At 42.0% G+C, this 27920-nt stretch overlaps 1 protein-coding gene across 1 annotated transcript in view; it reads right to left on the minus strand.

Moving 5' to 3' along the window:
• Nucleotides 1-1823: 1823 nt before the first annotated feature.
• ADAMTS17 (ADAM metallopeptidase with thrombospondin type 1 motif 17) overlaps nt 1824-27920 on the minus strand; it is a 148025-nt gene continuing 121928 nt past the window's right edge. Inside the window, exons 18-21 of the mRNA XM_026040591.1 lie at nt 23108-23312; nt 19468-19620; nt 5481-5658; nt 1824-3032 (exon numbers count right to left, since the gene is read on the minus strand). Coding sequence (XP_025896376.1) covers nt 2881-3032; nt 5481-5658; nt 19468-19620; nt 23108-23312 — 688 coding nt within the window. The 3' untranslated portion in view covers nt 1824-2880. The remainder of the gene's footprint in view (nt 3033-5480; nt 5659-19467; nt 19621-23107; nt 23313-27920) is intronic.

Genomic DNA, 27920 nt, shown 5'->3' on the forward strand with positions numbered 1-27920 from the left:
ATGTAATAAAATGGAGCTGTGTCGTGCCGTCAGTTTTTAATTAATGATGGTTTCTGATTTAGAAAAAAAGCCTGATGCATGCTAGTCTGTGGTCTGTGAGAGCAAGTGAGGTGCCTTTCAGTGCTCAGACATTCAGAAGTACAAATTCATGTCTCCTAAGACAGGATCCAGAACTTGGACCCAAATGTCCTTGGAAGTCCGGGACCTTCTGTACTGGGACAAGCCACAGGTTGAACTAACCCAGTATCCTGTTCTGAACAGAGGACAATCGTGAATAATTAGGGAAAAATAAGAATTCATATTTTTTCCTCTTCCAAGCACCATCCTAGGTGGCCACCTATTACCTAGGGAGAGTGCCAGATCAGCACCAGAAGGAAAAACAATAAATAATCCCTGTTATTTGAAAAGAAAAAATGTTTTCCATTAATAATAAACACACCACTTCTTCCAAGAAAATACAAAAACCTGGCGGCAAACCCTTCAACAGCCCAATCTAAATGGCAGCAATGCCAAAAATAATCAACAAAGGGGTAGCGTTTCACCTGGTCAGGCCACTTTATGGGCAAACATTGCCCAGTTGAAGGAAAACCACAGTCAGCTCCAAATTTGAGGAAGGCATCGCAGCAGGGAAAATGACCCCAGAAAATCCAGATATAAAGCACATATGTTCTCTGGGTTGTGCCTGATCTCTCCGGCACTTTCTCATTTGCCATTTGTCTAAGCAGGTATCACTGGGGTTTTGCCAAAAACTTCCATGACAGCACCACTTTCACGGATCGCTTCCTAAGGGACTACCCAACCACTACTACCACCTCCACACTGGGCTACAGGGTGGCAGCAACTGAAGAAAGAGATCCGCTCCTGACTTTAGGATGCCAAAAGAGCATCCAGTATAACAAAAAAACAAGTGTGAATCATTTCCCTGATGGAGAAAATCATCTGGAATATGGAAAAGGAGAGCTATTTGAGATAGGCACTTGAAGGAAAGCYGTGTGCAAATGTGCCTTGTGCATACAGAGCAGCACTTGTGTGCCCACACGCTCATTTGCACCAGCAAGCACAGATGCCCACACAGTATTAGTCTGCTGTGCAAGGTTAGATCTCTGTGCTTGAAATATGCAGTCCTTAATAAAATGCTAGTGAGTTTTTCCACTGAGGTTCTGGATATTGAAAGGTTTGCACTAAGAAGTTACTTTCAGAATATGTTAGGAACTGAGAGTCTTTATCTTTCCTTATGCTGGAAAGAAGAAATGACAGCAACAGTGACAACTTGAGGATGGGCATGAGCTGCAGTGCAGCCTGGCCCAGGGGGTAGGAGCAGGGCTGTGTTCTGTGCTCCTCTCTTAAGCCTAAAAATGGCAACAACTGGTTTTAGAGCGAGTACAAAGCTGTGATTCACGCAAAAGGCTCTGCTTGTATCATCAAGAGCGAGCTGTAACTTAACCACTGCACAACTGGCCTTGGAGCCTGGCAAGGGAAATGATACATGTTAGAGCAAGATACGATAGACACTGATCTGTAGGACTAATGTAGGGGGCAAACTCTGCCCTGTGTAGAGCTCCCATTTCAAGTCTCACTTCTCAGAGAGGAGTTTGGRTTAAAGTGCAGATACATGGAAGAGAATATTGTGTATGTAGCACTTTGTAAGTGCTCTGATAGCACCAAACCTGATAGCACCAGAAAAAGGAGATAGGAAGCATTTAAATACAGTGAGCAAAATCCTAACCTCTGCTGGAGGCAACAGGAGTCTTAGCCTTCTGGCTTCAACAAGCCCAAGATTTCACCTTGAATGTCTTATATCAATCACTGCTTTTGACTCAAAAGGCTATTTAATCTCAGATGGATACAAGAGCTGAGAGATGGGAAACACCTGTTTGCTCTCGGGTTCAGCCTTCATAGGAAGGCTTTTCCAAGTCCTGTTTCTGTAACAACCCTATCCAGTTTCACAGTCCTCTTAAAAAGTAACATTCAGTCTTCTTATCAGATTTTCTTCTAAAAACTGGAGAGCAGAGATGAAACCAAACAATCCCCCAGTGAACTACTGGATAAAATGATTTCTGGCTTCTCCCATCTCATGCACATGGGCTTCGCTTAGAAATAATTGTCTACTGCTRTTAATAAGCTTCCATTTCATTAAGCTCAGTGAAAAAAAAAGGCCTAATAAAAGAAACTGTATTTTTTTTTCTGGGAAAATGAGAAAGATTTTTTTTGAATTAGAAATAAGAACAAGTCCCTATTAATTGTGTTAAAAACATTATGTGGAATTTTGGATACTATTGCACTGAGCTTTCTTTATGAATTTCAGAGATGTCCAGCCTCTGCTATCAGCTTTCACAAGCTTTTACAGCAAATCCCTTCTTTAAATTAAGCCTTTCATTTATATGTGTCCCTCCAAGCCCACTCCACAGCAGGATAACTGTTGGGAATTAAAAACATCAGATGAAAGCCAAGACTGAAAGATTAAGCAATGTCTCTACCTTTGCTGAATTATTTTGCCAGAGGCTTCCTTCACTGAAGTACCCATAACCTTAGTCAATGTAATCACTTTGCAACTCTTGTCCTTTCTTTAAGGGTAGCAAGCCATCCAGTGGCTGGTAATTTAATATATTAAAGTAAAAAGCATTAATGAAAAAGGTAAGGATGTCAAAACATGATAAAATGATTGGCTCCTTGAGATGACTCTTTTCTGCGTGATTTTTTTTTTAAGGTGGATGAATGGATTACTTTGGTATCCAGTCTGTAGAAAGAGTTTCAAGTCTTATTAGGTAAGCTTTGGAATCCACCACGTTGTAGCAACTCATTAAGTTCCAGTACTCAGACCTACTAGTTCGTGATTTACATACAAATAGCTGTAACACCCTAAGAAGTAGCACAGGTTCATTAACTCTTCTGCTGCATCTTGTTTGCATAAAAGTCTCTGCAAGTCTGGCAGCAGCGCTGATACCACCGCATGTCTTGGCACAGATTCTTCTCCCGGATCACCCGGCAGTACACTGTCCACTGGTCGCCTGTACACTTGTACGTGAGAGCAGCTTGGGACGAGAAAAGAGAGGAAAAACTAAGAGATTAGCCAGAGAACAGCACTGCAGAGGTGATCAAAATCACTGCACATCCAGGAAGAAAGAGCCAAGCTTTCTGTCAATACTGGAGATATGATGGTTAGCTGTCTCACATAGTTCTAAAGAGAGTAGTGGGTAACAAAACTGTACACTTGATAGAAATTCATGTATATGCTGAAAGCTTTTTACAGTGTAAGACTTCAAAATTGTATGTAGCATTTTTATGAACGCTCTGTTAAATGGGAAAAGTTCTAAATGAGTATTATAGTTTCTGAGAATGGTAAAAAATGACTGATAAGAGCACATTAGAGGGTGCCAACCTAGCAGCATCTTGAGCCCTTGTTCCTCATCCCTGATGGATGCAAACAGGAAAGGCCCACATACTGTAATGCGCTTGAAGTCTCAGTGCCAAGCACAAGCAAACCATGGCAGGAAAAACTAGTAGGAACACATATTACTGAATTTTACCGGACAAAAGGCAAAAGATTGCTAGAATACGATGCAGTGAAGTTGCAATGTCCAGGGAAAAAAAAAAAAAAAAGAAACAAGAAGCAAATTTTAAAAATCTGACTGCAAGAAAAAAAGCTGAGAACAAATGGAGTGGTCATCTTGACCAAGGGGAGCAGTTTCTGACAGTCTGCCCGTGGTGGAATGGCTCTTTGAGAGCAGCAGATCTGCAGCTCTGCACATGCACTGGGGCTCTACCAGAGACAGCMGCAGATGGGATATGGCAGATCATCTGCAACTCACCTGAATTTGAGAGGACAGCTTCATATACCAGAAGGCATTGAGCCACAAATAAGACTATGCTTCTAACATGTTTCACTTGTTTAAATGGTAGGTGCTTGGAAGAATAAACCAGAGGTCCAAGCTCCATACAAGCAGCGAGTGAGATAAACATGTCCAGGACACGAGTCAGATGTCTGAGGGGCTGAATAAATCCACCTGAATGTATCTTCACTGACAGACACTGAGCAGAGATGTGAAAATCGGGTAAGGTGATCTCCACACTTAGATACTTCTGAAAATGTTACCCCTGATGAAAAACACTCTGGAGCAGGGAAAAGSCAACACAGGTTTTGTAGACTCTGTTTTTTTTCAGTGTATTTTTTCAGTTTGTTTTTTTCATGTGGTTGCTGTTGCAGAGAATGGAAATTTCTGTTCAGATAATGCAATGAGAATTTGTTTATATGCAGGAAGAGCAAAACACTCAGCGCTGTATCTTTCTGCTGCTATCAAATATCATTATTTCTGGCCCTGGTGATTCTAAACTTGGTTTAAAAACAAAAGCATCCAAAATTACTTGCAGATTACTTTCAGCAAGGACTTGAACCTCCTCAGCCTTCTAAACACGTGAGGTTTTTATTGCTTTGTCCTAAAAATGTGAATTAGGATGGATTTCTTGTCTCATCAGTATATCAAAAGCTTACTTCTCAAATGAAAAGTTTTTCCTCCACTATGCCCTTAGTGGTAAAACATCTGGGAAATAGCCTCTCCTGTTCTTAAACAAAGAATTTAGAAGCTTCTCAGCTTAACTGCATTTACAACAAGAAAATTCCCCATATTCTTTTAAATAGTTGTGAAAAATGTTATTGACTTTGAGAAAARCAGAGTATCAGGTCAGAAGCCTCAAGGCCAGTCCTAGTTAAAGTACCTTTTAAGTTAGAAAGGCTGAAGTTTGAAAAAAAAATGTTTATCCTCTTATAAATGGAGCAAATAGGATGTGGAACATCATGGATTCCCACAATATTCTATTAAGGGAAGCATTCTTACCTAGCACCATTTTTTAAAATGCAATGTGAAGGTGTTTTGGGAAATAGAGAGCTTATCATTGCATACTCAAAATGACCACGGGCACAGGGAGAGTGGGATGAAGGCTGCAGGCAGAAAATCAAAGGGCTCAGAGAAAGAGACTGAATSCTCACTTACCTCCCAGGGATAAATTAATTTATCATATCCACATTCTTRTGGCAGCAAACAAAAAGGAACAAACCTTTCCGAAAAAAATAGATGCTCTACTTGTCAAGGTCACGCACTTTCCTTAGGGCACCGATAATGAATAAAGCCTCACATGTTACACTCACCACAACGGAAGCAGGGCAAGAATATACTTTGTGACTGAGAAGGATGTGCCCATCAGATTCCCCCTCTTCCTGCTGGGTCAATCACCCATTTGCCTGCTCCTGCTGGGCTTGGAAGTCTACCAGTCAGCGCTCCAGCTTTGTGAAAGCTGAGGCTGGGACTGATGGATAAGAGGACCCATCCACACTAGACCTTTACTCTAGTCTGACCGGGTGGCCCTTTCATCATTTCTGGCCCTGATCAATACTCTGAAGCCCGAYCATTACCACGCTGGGCTTTGATACCTTGTGTTCTGCTTAGAGTCACAGGTGGCCCCTTCTCCCAAGACCCCTCACTCACCAAGTCTGGGCGAGGTAATTGTGTTGACATTTATCTTCTCGTTGCAGACCTCCTGGTGACACTGCCTGTAGGCCGCTGGCTTGGACAGGATGGGGCACTCGCTGCCGTGGCGCCCTGTGACTTTGTGCATACACTGGACCACGCGTGACTGGAGGCCTTTCCCGCATGTTGAGGAGCACTGGAGGAGAGAAGGGACTGAGACACGGTCCAGGCAGAGCAGTTTCAAAAATCATATACACGAGTACACCGTAAAATTCCCTGCAGGGCTGAAGAAGACTGGCAACTATCTATGGTGTTGGGACTCCACAATGGAGAGACAGGGACCCTTCCTGCAGCTGTTGTATTTGACCATGAGGGTTTCCATGAGCAGAGGAGCTGTTCCAGGACAGGACCGGGAGCTGCTGCCTTTCTGTCTGGACTCATTTCATCCTTGGGAGTCCATCTACATCGACTGTCTCACCCGTGACAGGGAGCAGCCAGGGGTGCAGTTCCCTCCACCAGCCACAAAGAGGCAAAGCTGGAAAACAGATACTGCCAAATACTACACTTAGCACATGCAGCTCCCTCTCCATGAGAGACCCAAGAGAACTGGTTGCCTTGATTTGAAAGCCCTCTCTAGGACATGGTCAGTCTACCAAGGCTTCTTACAAGGCAAGATGACCACTGCAAGAAGACAAAACCAAGGCTTACAGCACAGGCAGGTAGCTCCTACTGCACGCCTAGACCTCTAGAGAAGCTCTCTTCTAGCATCGAGGAGGAAACATCAGGTATTCAAGTATTCAGCCTCATCTATCCCTGCTAACTGTCTGGCACTCATCAGTCCTCCTGGGAGCAATTGCAAACTGTATTCCATGAGTTTTGGCTTCTATTTGCCAGGAGGCCCAGCCTGTTTATATGCTTTCCTTGTTGTCGTACAGTTGGAGTCCCTGCCTCTCCCTCCCTCTTCCTCTGGCCCAGTCACTTGTGATTTACAATGTCCTACTTGCAYGCTGTTCAATTTTAATAAAGCAAACACACTGAGCACAGTGAGGTGCACCAGCTGGAGTTAATAAAATARCCTTGTATTTAAAATAAAGAAACAATGGGTTGCAGGACTTTGGTAAGGTTCCTATTTCTGCTAGAGCCACACACAAGCAAACGATGGGGGAGAGGAGGAGATGGGGAGAAAAACACAAGATATACACTTAGGATGGTACTGAAAACATCCTGATTTCTGTCCTCTGTTGTTTCTGAACAAGGTCAATGCAACGCAGGAGGTCCTTCTAGCGAAACACTATCGCCTTGGAGCGGTGGGTTATTAAAAAGAGTTATCCAAACACTTAAGGGGCTCCAAAGACAAGCACCACGGAGGCTGGAAGCCGTTCAGATCCTGAGAAGGACTTGTGAAGTGTCTTGACAGACTGAATGGAGAGAGATGGAAGAGCTCTGCTGCTCTGAACCCACAGGAACTCCCAAAAGCACCAGCTCTACACGGGCCAAGTGCAGGCACAGTGAGGTTACRCACATAGCTCACAGGATGAGATACAAGTGATGGAATAGCCTCTGTTTTAAGCTTGGGCTGCTCTGCTGACATCAGCCCCAAGACTGAAGTCCAAGCACAGACTACAGGTATGCAAAACCAAGAGCTGGGTCAAAAGAAYGTATGGACATACCTAATTCTCTATCTCTTCCTCCTCTTCCGTCTAGGAGGAGAGCCCAGCAAAACTGGGGTCATTTTGTTTGGGAAATAGCACAAGAAACCCTTGCTGCTTCTCAAATAAWATCAGACACAAGAAGACTGGCCTTGTTCTGAACTGGAGCACAAGCAGCTTTTCCTTCCTGTGCGGGTCAGTGAAAGGCCTGATGGAAACTGGTTGAGATGAACAGGACCACATCAAACAGAGCTGGTGCAGCCCTGCTTCAATCACCCAGTGCACCTCTATTTCTGGCTAAGAGGAGCTGTAAGATCCCTGTAAGATCGCTGAAGCCTGTTGTCAAAGATAACACAGATTCCTAATAATGTAATTATCTTCTTTAGTTGTTGATACTAGTAACAGTTTATCAAACTGCTCTCCTCTTTGGTAAACTCAACAATTTGTTATTTCTTTTTCTTTTTAAATTCTTCCTTATACTCCTGCTCTTTATTCCTATTCTTTCCTCCAACATATTTCCCTAGGATTAAATTTCCCTATTCTGAACAGTCTCCGACTCAGATGCCCTGCTGGAYTCTGCCATTAGGCCACGCTGATGTGCTGAGCTCTGTGTTTCCAACTGCATAGCCCCTCCAAGATCTTCTTATGAAGTATTTTGAAGGTAAAAGTAATGCAAAATTAAAGGTTTGAAATGCATTTTGGAATTCTACAATTTTTTAAAATGGTTATTTTTTCATCCCCCTTATTTCAATTTAGTGTCAAACACATTAGTTTACGTTTCTTTGCACTTAGGCATTCAGGTATTGAATTTACATCATGATTTGGTCACTTCAGGAATGATTACAGTATTTACGACTCAGCTGAACTAGTCCTCTGCTTGTGTGCTGTACAATCAACTATTCCAAAAAACAATCCTTGAAGTTCCTCATTTAACCCTCCTTCCTGTAACTTCACTTTCTGTGGCAAATGCAAGAATTTCATTAGTCAGGGCTGCCCCTCTGCTGCTTCCCAGCATCAGGCACCTCCAGCAACTTCTACGAGCATGAACGCCAGTCAGGCACGACCACGTCATTTGGAGATAAAGCTAATGAACTTTTGTTGTTATAAATTCAACTATGAGGTCCTTCCTCTTTACCAGCCAAATGCAACCTCTAATCCCCAGGATTTCAATGGCACTGCTGGTCCTCAGAGCGCTTTAYTAACCTTAATCCTCACAAAACTCTYGGCAAAGGGAGTGAATTATATGTCCGTCTTTCGTACAGAATAGTTGTATTGCACAAGCATAAAGAAACTTACCCAGGGCCACGGGGCCCCTTGACACGATTGTAACACAGTCGGTCTGAAACTTTTGTCTCTGGCCTTTTGACATTCCCTGAATAAGGTTTTCAGATACTGATGTACAAACACTCACCCACCTATGTCTGTGTTTCTGTGTCTGCATTTGTTAACCAGCAAGGAGGGCAAGCAATGAAACTTTTTCCACAGACACTGCCAACTTCAATCCTTWGACAAATAACAGCAGAGTTTTTGCCCAAAGCAGTTTTATTCCTCCTCCTGGGAGACTGGGATCATCACCTATGCAATGCAATTAGTTTTTCACAGCCAGGAAGACAGATTTTAACATCTTTCTTGAACTCTTTTGGGCTTGGCAGCAAAGGGAAGGTTGCACATCTGGCTTATTTTAAGACAAAATTTTCAACTCGGTACTTGGATAGTCTATTTGCCTAGGAATTTCAATAGGAAATAGGAATAGATACAAAATACATACAAAGAAGGAATTGTTACTCCTACTACACCAAGAAGAGAGGACATCATTAAAATAAGCACAACAGTCAGACTCCAACTGAACAGCAGATCCCCATAAATATATTTTCTCCTACTCTGGCCAGCTGAATGAATTTGCTGCAGCCTCTCTGTTCCCAAATATTTACAGAGGAAGTAAGTGCACCCACAGAGCAGSAAGTAAATACACCCACAGAACAATCTGCAAGACTAAATTCACTCTGGGTCTTCTGATAAAGGTTGCTTGGGCTKGGATGCAGGAACTGCAGTAGGAAAAGCTGCTGAAGCCTTCCTGAAAACAGAGGAACAACTGAAGGAGAGAGCAAACTGCTCACAGCTGCATGTGGGGGCTGAWAGCATCTTTACTGCTCCAACTCCTATCCAGTGTCGACAGGTACCCTGGCACGGTGCAGAAGGCCGAGAGGCTTCACTGCTGCACTGGGAAATTSCTCTGGTTGTATTTAAAATACTGCTAAAGGACAGTGGATTTTTTGGAGGAGTACTGAGCTGTTACGCTGCTATTTARAGAAGTACTCTGCAGTTCTGAGAAGCCTTCACAAGCACTGACCAAACTTTTTTCCCTATTAAGCACTGCCAGTGACACCACTATCGAAAAAAGGCATATGCAAACTACACGGCTTAACCACAAGGAACTAAAGGATTCAGATTTCCTCATAATACAGCCATTGTCAACAGGAAATCAACATGCAAAGATCTAAGAATTGCTCAATACTGTATAAAAGAAGGGTTAATGAAAGGAGTTATGAAAAGTGAACCTGATGAGAATCCTAGTAGTTCCCAGTTCAAACACTGCTCAAAAAGGCAAAAAGAATACAAAAAAATGCCTCCATTCACATTCCTTGGCAGTAGCATGCAAGCCAGTGGGGATATCCAGAAGGAAATAAACTCACAAATTCTCGAGGCAGCAGCTGCATTCATCAGCTTAAAGAAGATTTACTCACAGAAAAACTCCAACCATAAGACCAAACTATGATTTTTCAACTGGAATGCTATTTCCACCTTAGGATACTGATATGAAAGCTTGAAATCTACTGGAGGTGAAGACAGATGTCTAATTGCTTTGAAAGCAAATGCCTCAGGAAAATATTAGGTATTAAAGTAGCATGAATTTACGGTAAGGGCTGAGATCTGTCAAGGACTTCTTCAACACCTGATCTGCAAAAGATAGCCTGAGAAGGAGACCTAAATGGGAGTGAATGAAGCCAGTCTGTGATCTGCTCAGAACTGGATGGGGCAATGGTGGGGACTGCCGCCCTGGCAGGGCCGCATTCAGGCCGTATGTCACCATTAGAAATATCTTTTTTTTTTTCTTTTTTTAACACCAGAGATTTGTTGCTTCTATCGAAGAGACGGGGGCATCCCTTCAGGCAGGTCTGGATCTATCGAAAAGGTTCCTGTCTTCTGAAGACAGAGAGCTCAAGACAACACCAATAACCGAGCCGAAGGCAAGATGTTTTCCTTCTTAATCCATCAGTCCGTAGGCATCTGATGTTTCAAGACACTGGTTTGTCCCCAGTTTGCTGAAAGATGCTGAAGCCAAGGATAACACTATGGCTAAACATCTAATATTGAGAGATAGTCATGCTTTACTGACTTCAGTGTTCAAGTATTTCATTGCATTACGAAAGGGTAGAGAGATTTTCCCCCTGGGGTCTTATTTCTTGCCTCCACTAAAGTCAGAAAGAAATCAAGACAAGTTCYTATTAACAACATTCTGAAACAGCATCAGGGATGAATGACAAATACCCTGTAATTGCTCTGTTCCCAGGATTTAAATAATATACATGTGTGTGCTCTGAAAGTCAGTGCTCCACACACCTTCACAGCAGGCTTTTTATAAAGTCTGTTAATTTAAACCCTGAAGTTTTAACTGAAAAGCAGCATGCAACACGCTTCCACAAACACTAGGTCAACTTTCACCACGGCATCACGCAAAAGAAAGAAATTTTTGTCTTTTTGCTGATAGGATCTAATTAGCCCAAAGCAAACTGTAAGCTGTTTTTCAACCTTCCTTGTCCTTTTAATTTTTTTTTTCCTTTCCTTTCTTTCAAACCACACACTTGTAAAGGGAACGTATCTGGTCTTGCTTACAACAATCTTTCACTGGGAAACTTCAGTGAAATGACTGATTTGTTTAATCTAACTACAGGAAAAAAAAAAAAAAAGACTATTCTTCTGATCAATATGGAAGAAACAATAAATTATAGCCGAAAATGCTCATGCCTGATGTGACTATATCTTAGAAAGGGAGAAAAAATCTCTGTGAACCCCCTACAGCAGTTTTTGTGCTTTCCAACTGCATGACCCTAAGGACAAGACCCGACCAGCATGTCTCGCTGTGTAATTAAGCTTGGCTTTGCTACTCTGAAAAGTTCCATTGTGTACAGAGAGTTCAGAGATTAAGAGCTGAACCCACGAATATTCCAGGTAGTGACAGTGCCTCTAAGTACTTGGGCAATGCAGCCCAGGTGGGTGGTAATGAGGAAATGTCATTTAATTTGTTACCTGTTCGCCTCTTGGGTTCAATCCGTGTTTCAAGAAGAGCTCTAAGTAACAAAAGCAAAGGTGTGACATGACCATGTCATGACACATGACAATGTTATCACCATGAGGTGCCATAATCTAGCTTGCCACCTATAGCAATCATGTCTTGTTTCAATCCGGGGCACACACGATCTGTAAATCCTCCATATTATTCCACCTGTGACACTTAAGGAAAACCATGTTAACACCTTATGTAACAGGTATACTTGGGCTAACTTTAGGCCAACTAGATAGTCACAGACAACTATGTAACCATGGGATCACACAGCTCAACTCAGGACAAYTGCCTGAGGACCATCAACGCTCCTACAGCAAGTTTTGCTGTCTGTGCTGAGCAATGCCTTTTATGCACTACACACAGTCCCACTCCAAAAAGACATCTTGCAAACTTAAGTTCCACCAAAAAAAATCTTAGCTACTCATCACTTAATGTTCTATGGTTCCTAAATGTAATATATTTTAAAATAATTATTAAAGTTTATTTAACTTCAGCAAGATGGCACTCATCTGTGTCATCTCAATCCTGCTTTAGGTTCCTCTGGACAGGGAGCCGCTCCCTTTTCAAATGTGTGATGCTGAACTAACACTGCATTGCATCTGYATAGTCAAAAAACAGATGACATGTAGGTTGATGCTAATTTAAGTAAATTCTGGAAAATTGTCACCTTAGTGCTTCAGCAGTCACTGAAAATCTCTAAAGGCTATTGGAAGGATTGCAAAATTATAGCAATCCCTACTGTCTACTGCATTTCAGAAAGATTCAAGGGGCACAAAATCCTCTTCAGTTGGATTTAAAGCACAAGCTTTAAACTTTGAATCACCTACCTACCTAAGACACCATCCAAGACATTGTATCAGCACCTTGGATTAGCACAGAGAAAAAACAAATGCCAATATTTGCACAGGCTTGTCTTTCATGCTTTCTTCTTTGCCACATTAAAAAAGTATCATAGTCATGATGGAATTCCATTAAAAAGCCATTGATCTTGGTGGGAGGCTTTAATTCCTCATCAGAAAAAAAAGGCACTTAATGAACTAGGGCTTTAAATAAAAAATATCAAAAAGAGTAAGCTATTGTTCCAATTAATAGGAGCACTGGAGGCTGAATTGGAACATGAGACAATAACACTATAACAGCGCTCCACTTCAAACGAAACACTAGTGAATACAGCCTTCCTCCAGCACGTTCCTCCTTAAGGAGCCTTCAAAATAACGGGTACTAGGGATGTTCCCAGAAACTCCATTTGAGATGGGCTATGCTAGTTGTGACAAAATTGTGACAAATGACAAAATTCTTTTCATTTCAGCAGAAGAGAGAGATAGTTTCTGCTTTGCAAGACCAACATGAGGATTCTTACACAGTGACACCTGTTTTATTTCCCCAACAGAGGTTAAGTTAAAGCACATCATCACAACTCAGTAGGAGTACCTCCTACTTCAGAAAGACACAGCAAGGGCTTCTCATCCCCCTTTCTAAAGCGCTGCACCAGCTTTCCTGAATTCAGGAGTGTCTCCAGCTGACAGAAACAAGTTTGGGACATCAGTTTTCATTCTCTGCCCAAGAATATCTTGAATTTAAGCTGACCAGAAGAATAAACTGTGGGGAACTAGTACTTGGTTYATGACTTTGAGAGTCCACAAGGCAGTGTTTGGATCCAGGACACTCTGGTGTGCACTGGCTCCTGGTCGCATCTAGACCCAAGAAAGCACCAAGTTGGAATACTGAAACCTGCTGRGGCCTGTCCCGTCATAACTAGATCTATCACCTGGAAAACAATTGACTGGCATCAGCRAGGCCTATGGACAATCCACCAACATCAGCATCTGTCTACGATGCTGAATGCCCCAAGTCATCAGGTTGTTTGTCAAGTGAAAATACAGGGAAGGGTCTGTCAGCTGTCATGTTGTGACTGCCATTCTAGGTGACTGTCCCTCCTGGGGAGTTTTCTTCTGAATGCAACAACAACAGAATTTCTCCAAGGTAGAAAAAGATGAACTTAGTTGTGACCTTTATGAAGAATTAACAAGTTGTCCATGGTTTATCATAAACAGATGGCCAGTCAAGCCATGAATTTGTAATGAATGTTAGAACAAAGAACAATTTACTTCTATATTTACAACAGCTTTGAATACACCTCTAAAACCACAGCTGTCCTTGATTTGCTCTTCTTATCATGTAATACGAGTTATCATTAAAAGTGAGGCGGATGGAGCATTTTTTTGATGTTCCCAAACATTTGGAACTTGGAAAACATGTCTTCCTGGCACTGGAAGGCTGTAGAGTGTTTTTTGAAAAAAAAATGCTTCTTTGTGTACTGTGAAGTTAGGGTTCTTATCTCTTATAGAAAGCAATCTACTGCAATCCTGCCAAAATAATTAATTTGCAATTACAGAATTGCTGTTACCACCATTGTGATTAATGGCTGCTGATCTTCAGTATGAAACACCTCAATGTCTGGCACAAAATCAGGATTTTTCTTATAGGAAATCAGATTTTTTTCCTCCCCGTTGTTAATATTCTCTTGGGTTGAGAACCTGTAGCCAGCATTTCATAGGCTGAGCAAAACACTGTACAGGAATTGGCAGCTATTGATGTCCAGGGAGGGCAGGTGGCTAGAGGCAGTTTTTCAAATGTGCTTTATCACTACTGACACTATTTGGCAACAAGCATCTTTTTTAACATCACGCTTTGCCAAGCTGATCCTTACCAGTACTTTKCAGTTTCTAGGATCATGAACCCAGTGAAGGCTGCGCCAGGTGGCTACGCACAATGTGAAGTGGTAGAAAACAACTGTTCCTCCATTTCCCTTCTTTCCATTCAGTGGAAGTTCAKCTCACTGTGTCAGGTATCTTTGTTTTCACCTGAGAGCAGGAATCTGYATGGTTACTACACAACACCTGAATATCTTGAGCAGTCAGGAAGCTCAGATTCTCATCTGAATACCACTGGCATAAGCCTGCTGTAATACAAATGGCTGAATTAATCTGGATTTACACTAAYGTAGGCAAGATTGATATCTGAACCAATGGGTTGAGTGAGATCCTTGGCTCGCGGCCAATGGATTGTAGGGAAGAATAAAAGGCAGTTACCCTGGATTTACGTCTGGTTATGTGAGATTAATACAGGCCTTAGCATTTACAGGGCATCTACTGTAACTGCAAAGAAAAAATACAGCAAAGCCAATATACTACAAGGCTTCTGTTAGTGAACTATGTATCTTTCTTCTAAAAATCTTTTCATGGGCTATGTAATGTAATAGGGTAAGGAGCTGAGTTGTTGCCTAAGGGACAGAAGTTTCATGTCTACATTTCCGTCCACAAAGCTGAAAACGCACCCTTGTGAAAGTCAGAACTAATGACTGACTCAGTGTATCTTGCTTGTAATTTTACCTTCTTTGATATAATACCCTTTAAAAGCAGAACAGACAAAAAGGTTAAACTGGGAACCCTGAACCACTCTGTGCTGTTGGCTCAAAATATAATATCCTTCACTCACAAGGCAGAAATGAGTRGGTTGAGGCATATAAAACAGTAAAATAATTAAATAAAACTGAAAAGGAAGAAAAAGTCTTCTGGAAAACTGCACTGCACATATAATCTTCTATCTCTAGTCACACCGTTGAACAGTCCATAAGCCAACTGGAGAAGAACTGCAGAGAACTACAGTGTTGGCCTCTACATTTGCACCTGCACCATGAGCCGGCACAGGCCGCTGTGCTTTGCAGGAATGTAATCCTTAACATTAGCTTTGTAAGCAAAATACTTTAAGTTACGACAATTCATCGTGAAAGAATGAACTATTGTCCTGCTGAAGAATCGAGAGGCGTCTTTTCAACAACTCAAGCGTTTGAAGCAAGTCTTGGGAAGCAATGTGTTCCTTCTTTTAATTAGCACAGCTACAATAACAATGTAAATTTTATTCCAGTGYTAGAACATTTAACAGCTCAGATTTCAAACATGGCAGAACTACGTAAAAACTGGGAAGAGCGCGCGAGATGTTTGTTTCTTTAACTGAATACAAATTGGATGTGGAATTTCCTTTTGGAAGAAGAACTTGAATGGGGGATGGTTTCCATTCACATTTCTACATTGCATCATATATAAAAAATGATATAATGAATTGCAAATCTGAAAAACCCAGGCAAAAGTAAAAAATAATAATTCCAGGTTTAACATATCTAGTGGGTCTCCCCTATTGCTCCCTACTACACAATCTGCTAGGCTCAAAGTACCCGGAGCTGGAAGATGTTTTAGTTACAATAATCACGACACTAATTCTGCATTGCCATCTTCAAGCTGGGAAAGGGGAACAAAATCCCTCTTCTTCGGYATGCATACAGGCAATGGCTGCAGAGCACTTACTAAGACCAGGGAACGAAGCTTGTTCTCCAGGCCTAACCTCTGCTACACAGAGGAGGATTCGGGCCCTGAGAGCACAAAATTGCCACTCGTCTGCCCTACCTGGAGATGTTACTGCTCCCCTTTCTGACTGCACCAGGATCCAAGATACTACACAGGACAAGCAGGTCTCATCCTGYGCCTGCCACAGGAGCTCTTGTTTGCACCCACAGAGCCCTGTGCTTGGAGGCAAATTACTTTTATCAGACTGTGAGTGACCTGCCTGTCCTCTTAGGCACACAACCTGCATATTTGCTAAATAYGACTAATAATACCAAAGTAATGGTCTGCTATTACCACCCAAACRGCCTGGCCTGTTCTTTTTACAAGGTGTCTCTTGACTTCATTTTTTTTTAATGAGGATTTGCCTCTTTCYAATGAGACTCCTTGATATTTCCAAATCATCAGAGTTTGGGAAAGTTGAGGATTGGAGGCAGTGCATCAGCAGTGCCACCATGCAAGAAGGTGTTTGCACACAAATCATCAACTATCCTTGTTTTCATCTGTGACAATTACTAGTGTTCCTTAAATTTTGCACCCTGATGATTCGTAACAATAATAAATCCACAATGCAGTAACTTCGAAAAATTGTTTCTTGTTCTGAGAGCACCAGAGAAAGTTTTCCATTTTAGTCATCACAAAGTGCTCTCAGAGATTTTTACAGCACTGACAACACTGTTTTATAATGGAATTTTACCCTGGAACTGTGGATTTTACGGAGTTTATTGTAATCTAACTGCCTCACACTTTGTGTTTCTCCTTAAAGGATGAACATTTTTATACTGACGGCACTGGAGAGGAGCTGCTGAGAGCGGTAGAGGTTGCTCTCCCTGGGTCGGAGCCCTGCATCAAACGGTCCATAATCCTCTGGCTAAAATCCTTTTTGGTGCTCAGGAAGTGCAAAATATTKAAAGTCACACAAAATACTTTAGCTCTTTGTTTCTGGAATAATAGATTTCCTTATAGAGTCTTTATTGATCCATACCTTTTTTCTAATAATCCAGTGATGTCTTTGGTTTAAAAGCAACCTGTGTGAGTGATCTCAGGGTGTAGTTAGAATTAAACAATAAGTACAGAATTTTAAATGCTCATTGTAATCCAAATCTAAGTCCAAGCACATCCTGCTAGACTTGCACAGGGTGAAATTCCTGGGTAGCAAAGAGCTGGCACAAGCTCTCCACAGAAAGAAACAGTCTATATATGCAGTGCAGAAGTTTTTGTGCCCTTGTGCAGAGGGAGGATCCTGGCCCAGAGTTAAGTATTGCAAATAACGAGCAATTTTGCACTGATCCTACCCTGCTCACATGCAGATGCTAAATCCATCAGCAACACTATTTACTGTGACCAATATATGATTGCAACCTCTCCAGCAGAAAGCCAACATCTTTATCAGATGGGAACCATTTGTATAATACTCAACTTTCAATCCATGTAATCAGGGAATATATAATTATTTCATATTCTTCCTTATAAAGAGAATCCAGGTCAATTTGTATGCCAAGATGTTTTAAAATTCCACAAATAAATAAATAATGTTATTTCACCTGTTAACACACAGGAACTGTTTGTTTTGGCCAGCTCATACGGATTCTGTGTGCCAGGTTATGAATAAAATAATGTTCAATACTCTAAACATTCTGTGATACAAATTCCTAGCTCAGCATAAATACAGACCTCTTGTATGTGGCAGGTTCTTAATGCATTCTCCAGCACTGACACCATTAAATCCACCTATTTATAACAGAGTATATTTATAAATATTTTTAATTCCTAATCATAATGTAAAAAAAATGCAATTGCAGATAAGCCAACTTGCCCATCATGGGCCTCTATTTCACTGTATTTTGCTTGCTGGAGTTTGGTTTTTGGAAAGTAAAATGCTCCTACTGTATCCCAGTGGTTTCTGCGCATGCCGTACATTCCAGAACAGAAAGTAGGCTTTCTGTTTAAAGAATAGCACAGTAACTAAGATAAGATAAAACCAAATTGGAATATAATATTCCTGGGAAATTTCAGTCCTTTATGCAAACATGAAGTTAGTAATGTAAAGATGCTTTAGGAACATTGGCAAAAGATGGTTTCTTACACTGCCAGCCCCCTTCCCAAACAAAACTATGTGTAACTTTAAGATCACAACACAAAAATAGAGCAGACTTTGCTTTGGTTTACTCCACTTCAACCAGGAATGACTTCCACTGATGTCACTGGAGAAACAAAGTTCACATTGGATTAAGTGAGGGTGAAATCCTGGCCTCAGGTGGGTACCAATGATTTTGGCTCTGCATTTAAAATGATGGCTTACTTTCATTTCAGGCAGCTGGAATAAGTCTGGGACTGGACTACGCTGTGTAGTTCTCAGAACAGCATGAAATTTGGCTGTACAGCTTTCGTCTTGCATTTGTGGTAACAAAACAGTGTGCTGGACCTGCACGGGAACTGAGTTCAGCTGTGAGTGCTCTGMCTCTGGGCAGACCTACTAGGGTTTCCCTGCACATTCCCCCAGTAATATTCAGGGTAACTATGGTTCTCCCACACCTTCAGATTTACCATCTGTGAGATAAGAAGATTAAGGCATAACTGTTCCTTTATTTTGGATTGAGCTTCATTTCCTGAAAGGAGAATGAACAAGGGGTTCAATCCTGGACCTCCTATGCGCAGGCTGGCTCAACCCTTTCTGAATACACAYGGTTGTGAGGGCTGCTGTTACGACAGTGAGAAATTTAATTTTTTCTATTGTCTAATGGATTCCATCACTCTACTTGGCTTTCCAAAGCCCTGAGACTCTTCCTTCCCCTAAAGGGCAGGTAAATCTCTCAAAATTGAGGCACCAGACCCTAGTCGCACCATCCCGGCCTAGAAACCCAAAGCAGACTCTTGAGCTGACTTGTGTCCCTAAGGGCTGCTCTCCTCACRTTCTCTCTTCTCAGATTTGTATTGATGTCATGGGGAAGACCAAACTCTCACCACAACCCCCTTTAAAGATTYGCCTTTTTCCTCAGTGAGCAGGTTTCTAATTGCAAATTTTTAACGCATAGGTGTTCAAGGAGATCAGACTTCTGCTTCTTTTCCTTTCACCTTGCCCAGACTAGATAAGGGTCCTTAAATCCCTGTGCTCCTTCCTGCAAGATGCTGCTGATAAACTCCTTTCTGCAGAAYTCAATCTGTTAGCCAGGACTGTTTGGAGTTCATTTATTCAGCATCATCRTTGGTTCAGCATCACTTATAAAGGAACTTTTAGACAGTAATGGCAGCAATGGCTCAGTTGATGAGCTAGTTTTGGTCTGGGTGGGAATTTTTATTAGTAAAAAGGTGAATGTTTGTGTGAGTTTTGCCTTTGGAGGATTAAGTTGTCGATTAATGCACATTTCTACCCTGTTTGTAGAATGCTTCTCTAAAACCTGCTCTCAAATCTGTAGGTCTGTGTCACAATGTTTTGGTCCTACAAGGCATAAGGGGAAAGTTTTAATCCCAGCAAAAACTAGAGCCAGAATCCGTTAACCCCTTCCTTTCCAAATATTTACATTAGAATTGAAGAATAGGCACTGCATAGTCAAGCATGGCACTCTGAACAGCTTTTCACTTAGGAAGAAAACAGTAGCATTTGCTGTTACCTTTGACCAATCTCCTGTTTTCCATTCGTAACACCCCGTGTGATCCTCACACTCTTCCTCATCTCTTGGTCTTGTGGCTGCATCACATTTTCCTTGAGAATTTGTGCATGTCACTGTTCTTTTCTGAATCCCTTTGCCACAGTCTTCCGAACACTGCAAAACAACAGGCATTTGCTTAACTATTATATGTCTAAAAATGCTGAACTTTTATCTTGGTAATAGAAGCAAATGAAAATGTAGCTCATGAGTAGGTAATACAGAGAAAAACTAACACCACACAAGATTTTTGCCCACTCTCCTCTTTCACATATACAGAAATAATCTGAAAAGTTTAACTGTCTGTGAAATATTTTGCATCTGAAAAAAYAGCAATTCTAAAAATCAACCTGCTCTGAAAAGTATCCACTAGCATTGTTCTAGAACTGTGTCACAGATAAAGAATCACTAACTTTTACAAGTAAGAACATATCATTCATAGCAAGGAGTCACAACACAGAATTGCCATATCCCTCAATGAATTGCGGGACTAAAATGACTGGGAAAACAAAATGGTGAAAAATGCATTTTTAAAATCACAGTAGTATGACCRTTCAAAGTCTGAGAAAGCACCAGGCCGGTAGATTTGCTAGAATCAGTTGCTTGGGGAAGATCTGATTCCAGTATTTGGGCACTGTAAGAAACATTTTTGTGGGTGGACACAAATGYCCCACAAATCTTTTTGTGCTCAGGCATTATGGAGGTAACTTCTGGAGAACACGGAAATCTGGGCTCCAGTTTGTTCTCTTTGCCAAGTGATGGCTGGAAATTCTGTCTTACTGGAGGGCCTGTTTTGGCTTTGTTGCCTGTATTAGGTGGGAAACGGACGCTGCCAGGAACTGGAATTGAGAAGACTGTTTAAAGAACCAGTTAACACAATAACAGAGCTGCTGATGTTGTCACAGCCATCCAAGTCCATGCCAGTACAGACCAGCAGGGCCAGTACCTCTGCTCCTCGCTCTCATGCCACTGCAGTGGTAAGAGTGAGACATTTTCTTGAAGAGCCATTGGGGACAGGTGGGTGGAAAAATGATGTATGTACCAACTGAGACAAAAATTAACCTCTCTAGCATGTCAAGTTCTCCCCTTTAGGGGATCAGCATGGAAAATACAGTTGATCTGACACTGAATAAATAGCGAAGATATGAGATAATCTGTGAGGTCTTTTGAACRTATTCCAAGAAGCTCCTCTATCCAGGGGGTCTGTGCTGGAAACAAGCGTCAGCTTGATATAAATTACATCAAATGGACAAATCTCAGCACGCCTGTCTAATCGTCTTAAAAGCACAATCCAGGCAGTTCTGACCTGCTGGCCTTGTTAAGGACATGAATGACAAGCGTTTATGAGCTGGCAAGCAAACAGACATGCCTTTAAATACTTCAGAGCACTACAAAGTGACTGCGTGAAAATCTGGGAAAACTTCCATTTAATTTACTATGTGCTGTTCATAGTGTGACCTCCTTATGGAGCTTTGTGACAAGCACAACCATATAGTTCTGCTAGGTATGGGATGAATTCTGCCACACTTTGGAGACAACTCTAASAACTGCTTTGCTGGACTTCTCAAAGTCCAAAACTTCCCACATAACCCAGGCTGCCCTAACTGTTACCCCCCAAATTGTACAGACTTTCCCAAACTGGGTATCATTTTCCTCAGTCCTTGGGGTGGATTCCTTAGGATTGCACTCACTCATCTCAAAGCATAAAGCATAATATATAAAATCACTCAAAAGGTCTGATTTACTGCAAGCAAATCAAGCTGAAGGAGGAGTATTTTTCACAGTGTAAGAAATCTCTAGGTGGGTTTCACAAGCAAATCTGGGAACACCACCAACTGTTTGTTCTTCCCACAAGCTTTTAAGTTGTTCACAGATTTACAGTGAATATGCTTTCCTAAGCAAAAGAGCATTTGCAAAAGGTTTCCAATAGATCTTTGGTGGTCACACATAAATTTTTATTTTAAGAATTTTTTTTTCTTGAGTCTTCTGTCTTCATGAAGAATTTCTTAACGTAGATTTTTACAAGGGTTCTACAACAAAGTAATCTATTAAATAATATGTGCAACCATTTCATGTCCAGTTTAGATGACTAATCTTATTTTATTAACATAGGACATAACCAAATCCCACAAGATTTTACAAAGGAGCATCACAACCATGCAGCTAAAATATGGCCCTGTTATTTGAAGGAAACATTTTTTTTTTCTACTCTAGTTGCTAAATAGTAGAAATATTCACTTTTTTGTAACTCTCTATTTTTATCATCGAAAATAGGCTGAGCAGTACCTTGTCCAAAACAATCTCAAGTGCTTGGCAATAGAAGGGGAACTTAATTTTTTTCCACCCAAAGACTGTCTTGGAATTTGCTTTGAGAACATACATTTTTGACTGGGGACCAGACATCAACGTGCACTTAGTTCAACTATTTTCTGTCGCATAACCAAAAAGTTCAAAAATGTACATAAGAAAAATAGTTTATAAAATGTTTCCACTACTGTGATATTTACTGCACAACATCTGATTAAATGTTAAGGATTGAGCTGATTTCCAGTAAAGAAAGCTTAGGTATGAGAAATGTCCAAAGTAGCATAGCGTCAAATACGTCCTCAAGTCAACCTTTATAAGAGCAGAAATGTGCCTGAACAAGAATGAACTGACCCAACAACAGGAAAAAAAAAAAAAAAAAAAAAAAAAAAAAAGTAAGCCAGGTGTTTTAAATATCATCTAAAAAAATTACATGTTTGCAAGAGGGTTATGTGGTTACAACTATGAAAGACTTCCATGAYGGGAAAACTTTCCATGGCTTGACTCACTCCACTTAACAAGAGGAGAGGAGCATCTGGGATTGCTTATAAAAGACCAAGCAGCCTAACGATGGTGAAACAGGTGGAAGTTGCACTATGACAAAAGCACTGATACAATTCAGCTGGTTCAGCAGTGAGATATCAAGAAGACATTACCTGAGAGGGTTAATTCCCTAACACATAAAAGACCTGCAAGGCAATTTATTAAAGCTCTGGTGTGTTTCTCCACAGCTTTCCATAAAAGGAGTCACAAAGAAAATGAATTTTATGTATTAGTGAACAGGTCCATCATCCTATGGAATGAAAACACTACCTCTACGTTATCTCACTTGCCAAACAAAAAATCTTCTGCTCAAAAGACAAAACATGGAATAACACTGTAGTTTTTGTTAAGAGACTTATCTTCACTGAACATCTCTTGCATCGTGAGCTTTCTCTGTGACTTTCAAGCAAGTTTTACAATGGTATCTTGCAAAGACTCTTTGGYGATGCTTTAAACAGGAGTTCCTGTTTCAAAATAGAGATGAGTAACCACAGAAGATCCTTCCCATGGAAGGGGCTGCTGGTGGACAGTGCCATAACACTGTCACTATGTCCTGAGACTGGTAGAGGCAAAAGCAACACAGGACAGAACATTAGTACAAAATACAAATCTCAGCTCCAAACTCATCATCTCAACAACTCCTACCAGCTGCCCCAGGCTCGATGAGAACATGCTTAGCTTAAGCACTTAGCTGGTCCAGGATCAGCATATCAAGAGCTGCATGCTGTCTGGCTCCTTTCTTGAAACTAGCTCCTACCTTTGACCACTCTGAAGCTTCCCAGATAGAAAGGCAGTCCCGGCCTTCACAGCTTTGTACAGTCGTTGGTTTGTTGCCGAGACAGTAGATATCTCTTGTGTTAACGTAGGTGCCGTTCTGCAGCTGATAGACACAGGTCACTTCCCGGTGCTGGATCCCTTTCTCACACGTGGCAGAGCAGGGACTCCAGTGGCCAGTCACCCACCTGGGAAGGAGACAGAAATGTTAAAACAAAACAAAACAAAAAAAGAGTAGGATAAAATTATGTGTCTTAACAGTGAGAAAATGTGCAGCTGATCCCAGGTTTGTGAGTTGTCCAAGGGTGCTGAACCACTGGTGCTACAACCAGGCCCCTCCTGGAGCTAAGTGTGTGGAGCACAAAAGGGTCAGCATGCAGGTGAATCTCTGCTCCTGGCTCCACCAGACAGAAACGCTGTCACAGACAGAAACACTGTCAGAAAAGCTCTGCATGAATCCCTCTACCTCCATCTCTAAAGCACAGCTGCACTTCTCCAGATAGATTTGTCTGTAGACCATCATATCCCACAAATACTGTCCCCCTTGATTGCAAAAGCACTGAGGCTACAAACCACATCCTCACCACGCAGAAACTTGTGCTGCTGTGGCCACCCAAACCAAACGGGGCTGGTGCTACCCCCAGGCAGGCAGCTCGGCCTGGCTTTCCCAGTCAGGAGCAGGGTCAGCTTCCCTGGCCCTGTGCTGCACGGCCTCAAYGCATGCACGTCCTGTGCATCCCAGTCTATTACCCGCCACAGATGTCTCTTGTCTCAGTTTTAGTTCAGCCTCTTGCTGGTCAGACTTCCCTTTCCACAGTTTTAGGTCTCCCTAGATGCTTAATTGCAATTTTATCCGTTTGAAGTTCATGGCATTTGTGACCTTAATAATGAGAGCTAACAAGTCATGTTCATTCTTAACAGATCTGAATTTAACTGAACTGCCAGTGCTCAGGAAATACTGAAAATGGTTTTCCTTCCAGAACGGATCCTAAAGTACTGATTCAAAGCAGCCACTGCTCACTCAGATGAACCATAACCCAACCTGGATAGGGAGGAGTAATTTCCTATAACCCTCATTTTTATTTACTTTGTAAGCATATTTCAACTGTCATTTCCTTCACTTTTGATCAAAGTGTGCTGGGAACAGATACACCCCGCTTTATTTGCTTTGTTTTGTCTTTAAGGATTCTTTGGCTAACACCCAACCCAACCCTGCGAGATGTGGGGCTCTTGCAACACTAACGAAGGCCCCGCTGCCGTGAGCAGCCTCTGAACGTGACCATGCTGCCAGACGAGGGGCTCTCACTCTGATGTCCCCTGGCTCAGGGTAAGGGCAACTCRAAGTCTCCCACTGACCGCTCATGGAGGCGTCAACTGAGGTTGGGGCTTCACCGGGTGGCAGTAGAGAAAATGCCTGAGGACGATCAAATTAGGAGATATGTAGGGAGGAACAATTATTCCCTAAAGACAGGCAGCATCCATCCTCAYGCTTCCTGCAATCTGTCAGGGAGGAACATGTGCTCTCTAATTACAGGCATTCCTGGATGAAGTGCAGACTGCAGCAAGAACTGCGTGTACACTCTGCACCGGAAGGCTCTGCTCACCAGGTAGTTGACCTTCTAGTCTGTTATTTAGGACTGTCATCTAGATTAGCATCCTTCTGCAATGAATCTTTTGCTTGTCGCCCAGTGCTGGGTTGCTTGTTGTGATAAGAGGTTCAGGTAAAATTTCTTGAAGACGAAAGTCTGCTGGGAAGCRTAATTTCAATATTTCAATAATCTAGCTAGAATATCGTACATGCCTACTTATTAGCCATGTTTCTTCTAATACTGCTGCAATAAAGGTTCAAAAAACAACTTTTTCATTTTCCCATTCTTGAATAGGAAAAAATCAGCTCAGTGCAATTTGCAGAAAGCTCCTCACCCGCTGCAACTGTCATGAATTCATTTGCCAGCTGCTGTGATAGATGACACGGTGGGACCACGCTGCTGGTGGCTGCGCGTCCAGGCAGGCWGGGCCACCTGTCCCCTGGGGAAGCGGGCCCCGCTCAAGTGTTTCTGTGCATTAAAGCTGTTGACACATCTGTGGATTTCTGTTGGCTGAAACAGCTGGCRAGACACCAAACCTGTTTCTCTAGACAGTAGTTCTGGCGCATCTCTGTGGCTGAGTGCTTGGTATTTTGCTTATGGAATGGGAGAATGCCAGCTGGGTAATCGAATACTGCAAGGCTGACAAAAATAGCCTCCAAGTGCAGAAATAAGTGTGCATGAAAATTAACAGGCAGCCTCCCTTGGTATCACCTGGGCTCGGCTCTATCAGAGCAAACATGGGAGCAGCTATTGAGCTGGGTGAAGGAACAGCTCGACAYGGACAGGGAGGGGGAAGCAGCGACTTTGCTCTATGAGCTGAACGTTAGCCACAGGGCCGGGAACGGTTTCTGCTCAGGCTCCACTGAACTAATATTCACATCAGCACTGCACTCGCACCGTGATCTACAGCTACTGGCGAAAGAAAAAGGGAAAAGGACTACAAGCAAGGGAGAAAGATAAAAATACATTCTTGGCAGAGGCTGCCTGCATGCTTCCATTCAGGATGGGCAGCACATGGCACGCCAACCATTTCCAAGATGCCCTAAGAAGTCAGGTTACAAACTTCTTTTCAGGAAGGAAAACTCTTCTTTGTTTCTCTGTCTTGTGGAGGAGAAAAGCCATGTCATTTTTCTCCTGTTCAGTGGTCTCTAGCTAGTGCTGCAGCACAGAAAGAATGAGAATCATTATCATTATGAGAAAAATGAATGCACAGGGCACAAGCCAAAACCCAGGGAAATCAAGAGAGCGCCTTGGTTTGGGTCACTTCAAATCTAGCCTGTTGTGAAAAGGCATCACCAAGGTTTCTGTCAGATCTGTATGTCCAGCTTCAGCTACTGACCCACTATATATGTCCCTAAACATATTTAGTGGGTCCCTAAACCCACGTGTTCACTGGATGGTTACAAAGAATCTCTCTGAACCAAAGAGCATGAACCCAAATCTAGCTGCTGTTGACTTTGGCAATGAATGCTGTGTCAGCACCACTGGCGAGCACAGTTTACATCCATCGCACTGTCATCCAAACCTTCATGTACCTCCCATGATTCTGAATCTGGAATAAAAAGACTATTTTGATACTGTGTGTGTTAGTTCCACGTCTGCGAGACAAGCAGCAGATTAAGTGCTTGAATAATAGTAATAATAATAAAAGATATTTCCAAAGGCACCAAGGGAATGATCAGTTTGACCATGCAACTTCATCCTCCCAGTGAAATCACTGCTTGCTTCAACAGCCAGTAAAAAAGATCTGGCAAATAAGGAAATGCAAGCCCTGTATTCAGTCCTGCAGGGCTCTGATGTCCCCCAGTTCCCTCTATAGTCCCTTCACAGTCAGCAGAAAATGTTATTTTAGTGCCTGTAAGAGACAAAATCACTCAAACTGTATTTTAACAACATGGTTCACTACCTGGAAAGCCTGGAAACACACAGGATAAAATGGAAATCTCTGCCAGTTTCTCATTTGGTAAAAGAACGTGGCAAGGTACTGGCATAATTACTGTCTAAAAAAGACAGCATAACAAGTAATGTATACACTGGCCAGAGATCGGGATGTACAAATACCATCACATTAGGGTTACCATTAAATCACATTTCAGATAGATTTTCCTTTTTACACTGTTATTGTATCTTTTGAACACACYTGGATGTGTTTAAGAACAAAATCTGCTTTTCACTTGTTTGAAATATATCTTTCTTATGACAATGTCAAAAATAATTCCACTTTTGTAGCTTAAAACACCAAGCCAGCTCTGTATCATTAACTAAGCCAATTAGCTGTTACACATTAAGACCCATGCAAGCTGTATAGACTGTTTGGCTTCCAGTTATCTTATAAGCCTGTAACCTGATCTCGGGGATTGCTTGGTATCAGGATGCTTTTCAGCTTGGTCTTTCCCTCCCAGGTCATAACCTGTCTTCAGTTGGACCATCTGTTTGCTCTGGCTGGAGTCAGGGGAGAGCCTCTCTCCTCTTTCCCACACAGGTTGATTCGTGTGACTCACACGCTCATCACTCATCATGCGCACAATCCTGGGGATGATTTTATCCATGGCATTACTTTTCGTAACCTTACCTCTGCAGAAAATGCAAGAGCTAGATRGTACCAGCTGGTGGTTAAACACACGAAGGAAATGCTGAGCTTTAAAGTATAGATTTTTAACTCAGTGAGCGGCTGCTTTTCTAGTCAAAAAATGCCCAGAAGGGTGTATTTTTTTAAAAGTCTCAAAAGGCTGGGATGGGCAAGACATGCAATCCGAGAGGGCTGCTTTAAATCTTTGTCTTCTGAATCTTCCTCAACCTCTGACCTCTCAGTATCTCTCTTGAGGAATTGGGAGTTCTTCTAATCTGCTTTGGCAACACTCATCTGGCAGGCCCCTGGAGCAAACTTTAAGTATCTCTTGGAGTTTGAGTTCATCATTTGATCTTTCTATGGTCTGGATTAGTCATTAACCTTGAATTATCCACCCTACCTACTTGCCTATGACTCCCACATTTTCTAAGGAAAAAATAGTGTCTACACAGCACTACGTGCATAAACCCAACGGAGATGAATGTCTGCAAAGGAAGAGTTGTAGCTAAAGATTTGGGAAAATATGCAGGGAAGATAAAATGGGTCAAGGCTGAAGGATGGGCTGGGGGAGTGCAATCAATAGACATGAGATCATTTTTCAGAGTTCTGTAGTCTCTTATACTATAAGGCCAACTCTG

Source organism: Nothoprocta perdicaria, unplaced genomic scaffold, assembly GCF_003342845.1.
Source record: "Nothoprocta perdicaria isolate Ctin4 unplaced genomic scaffold, notPer1 scaffold_26, whole genome shotgun sequence".
NCBI lineage: Eukaryota > Metazoa > Chordata > Aves > Tinamiformes > Tinamidae > Nothoprocta > Nothoprocta perdicaria.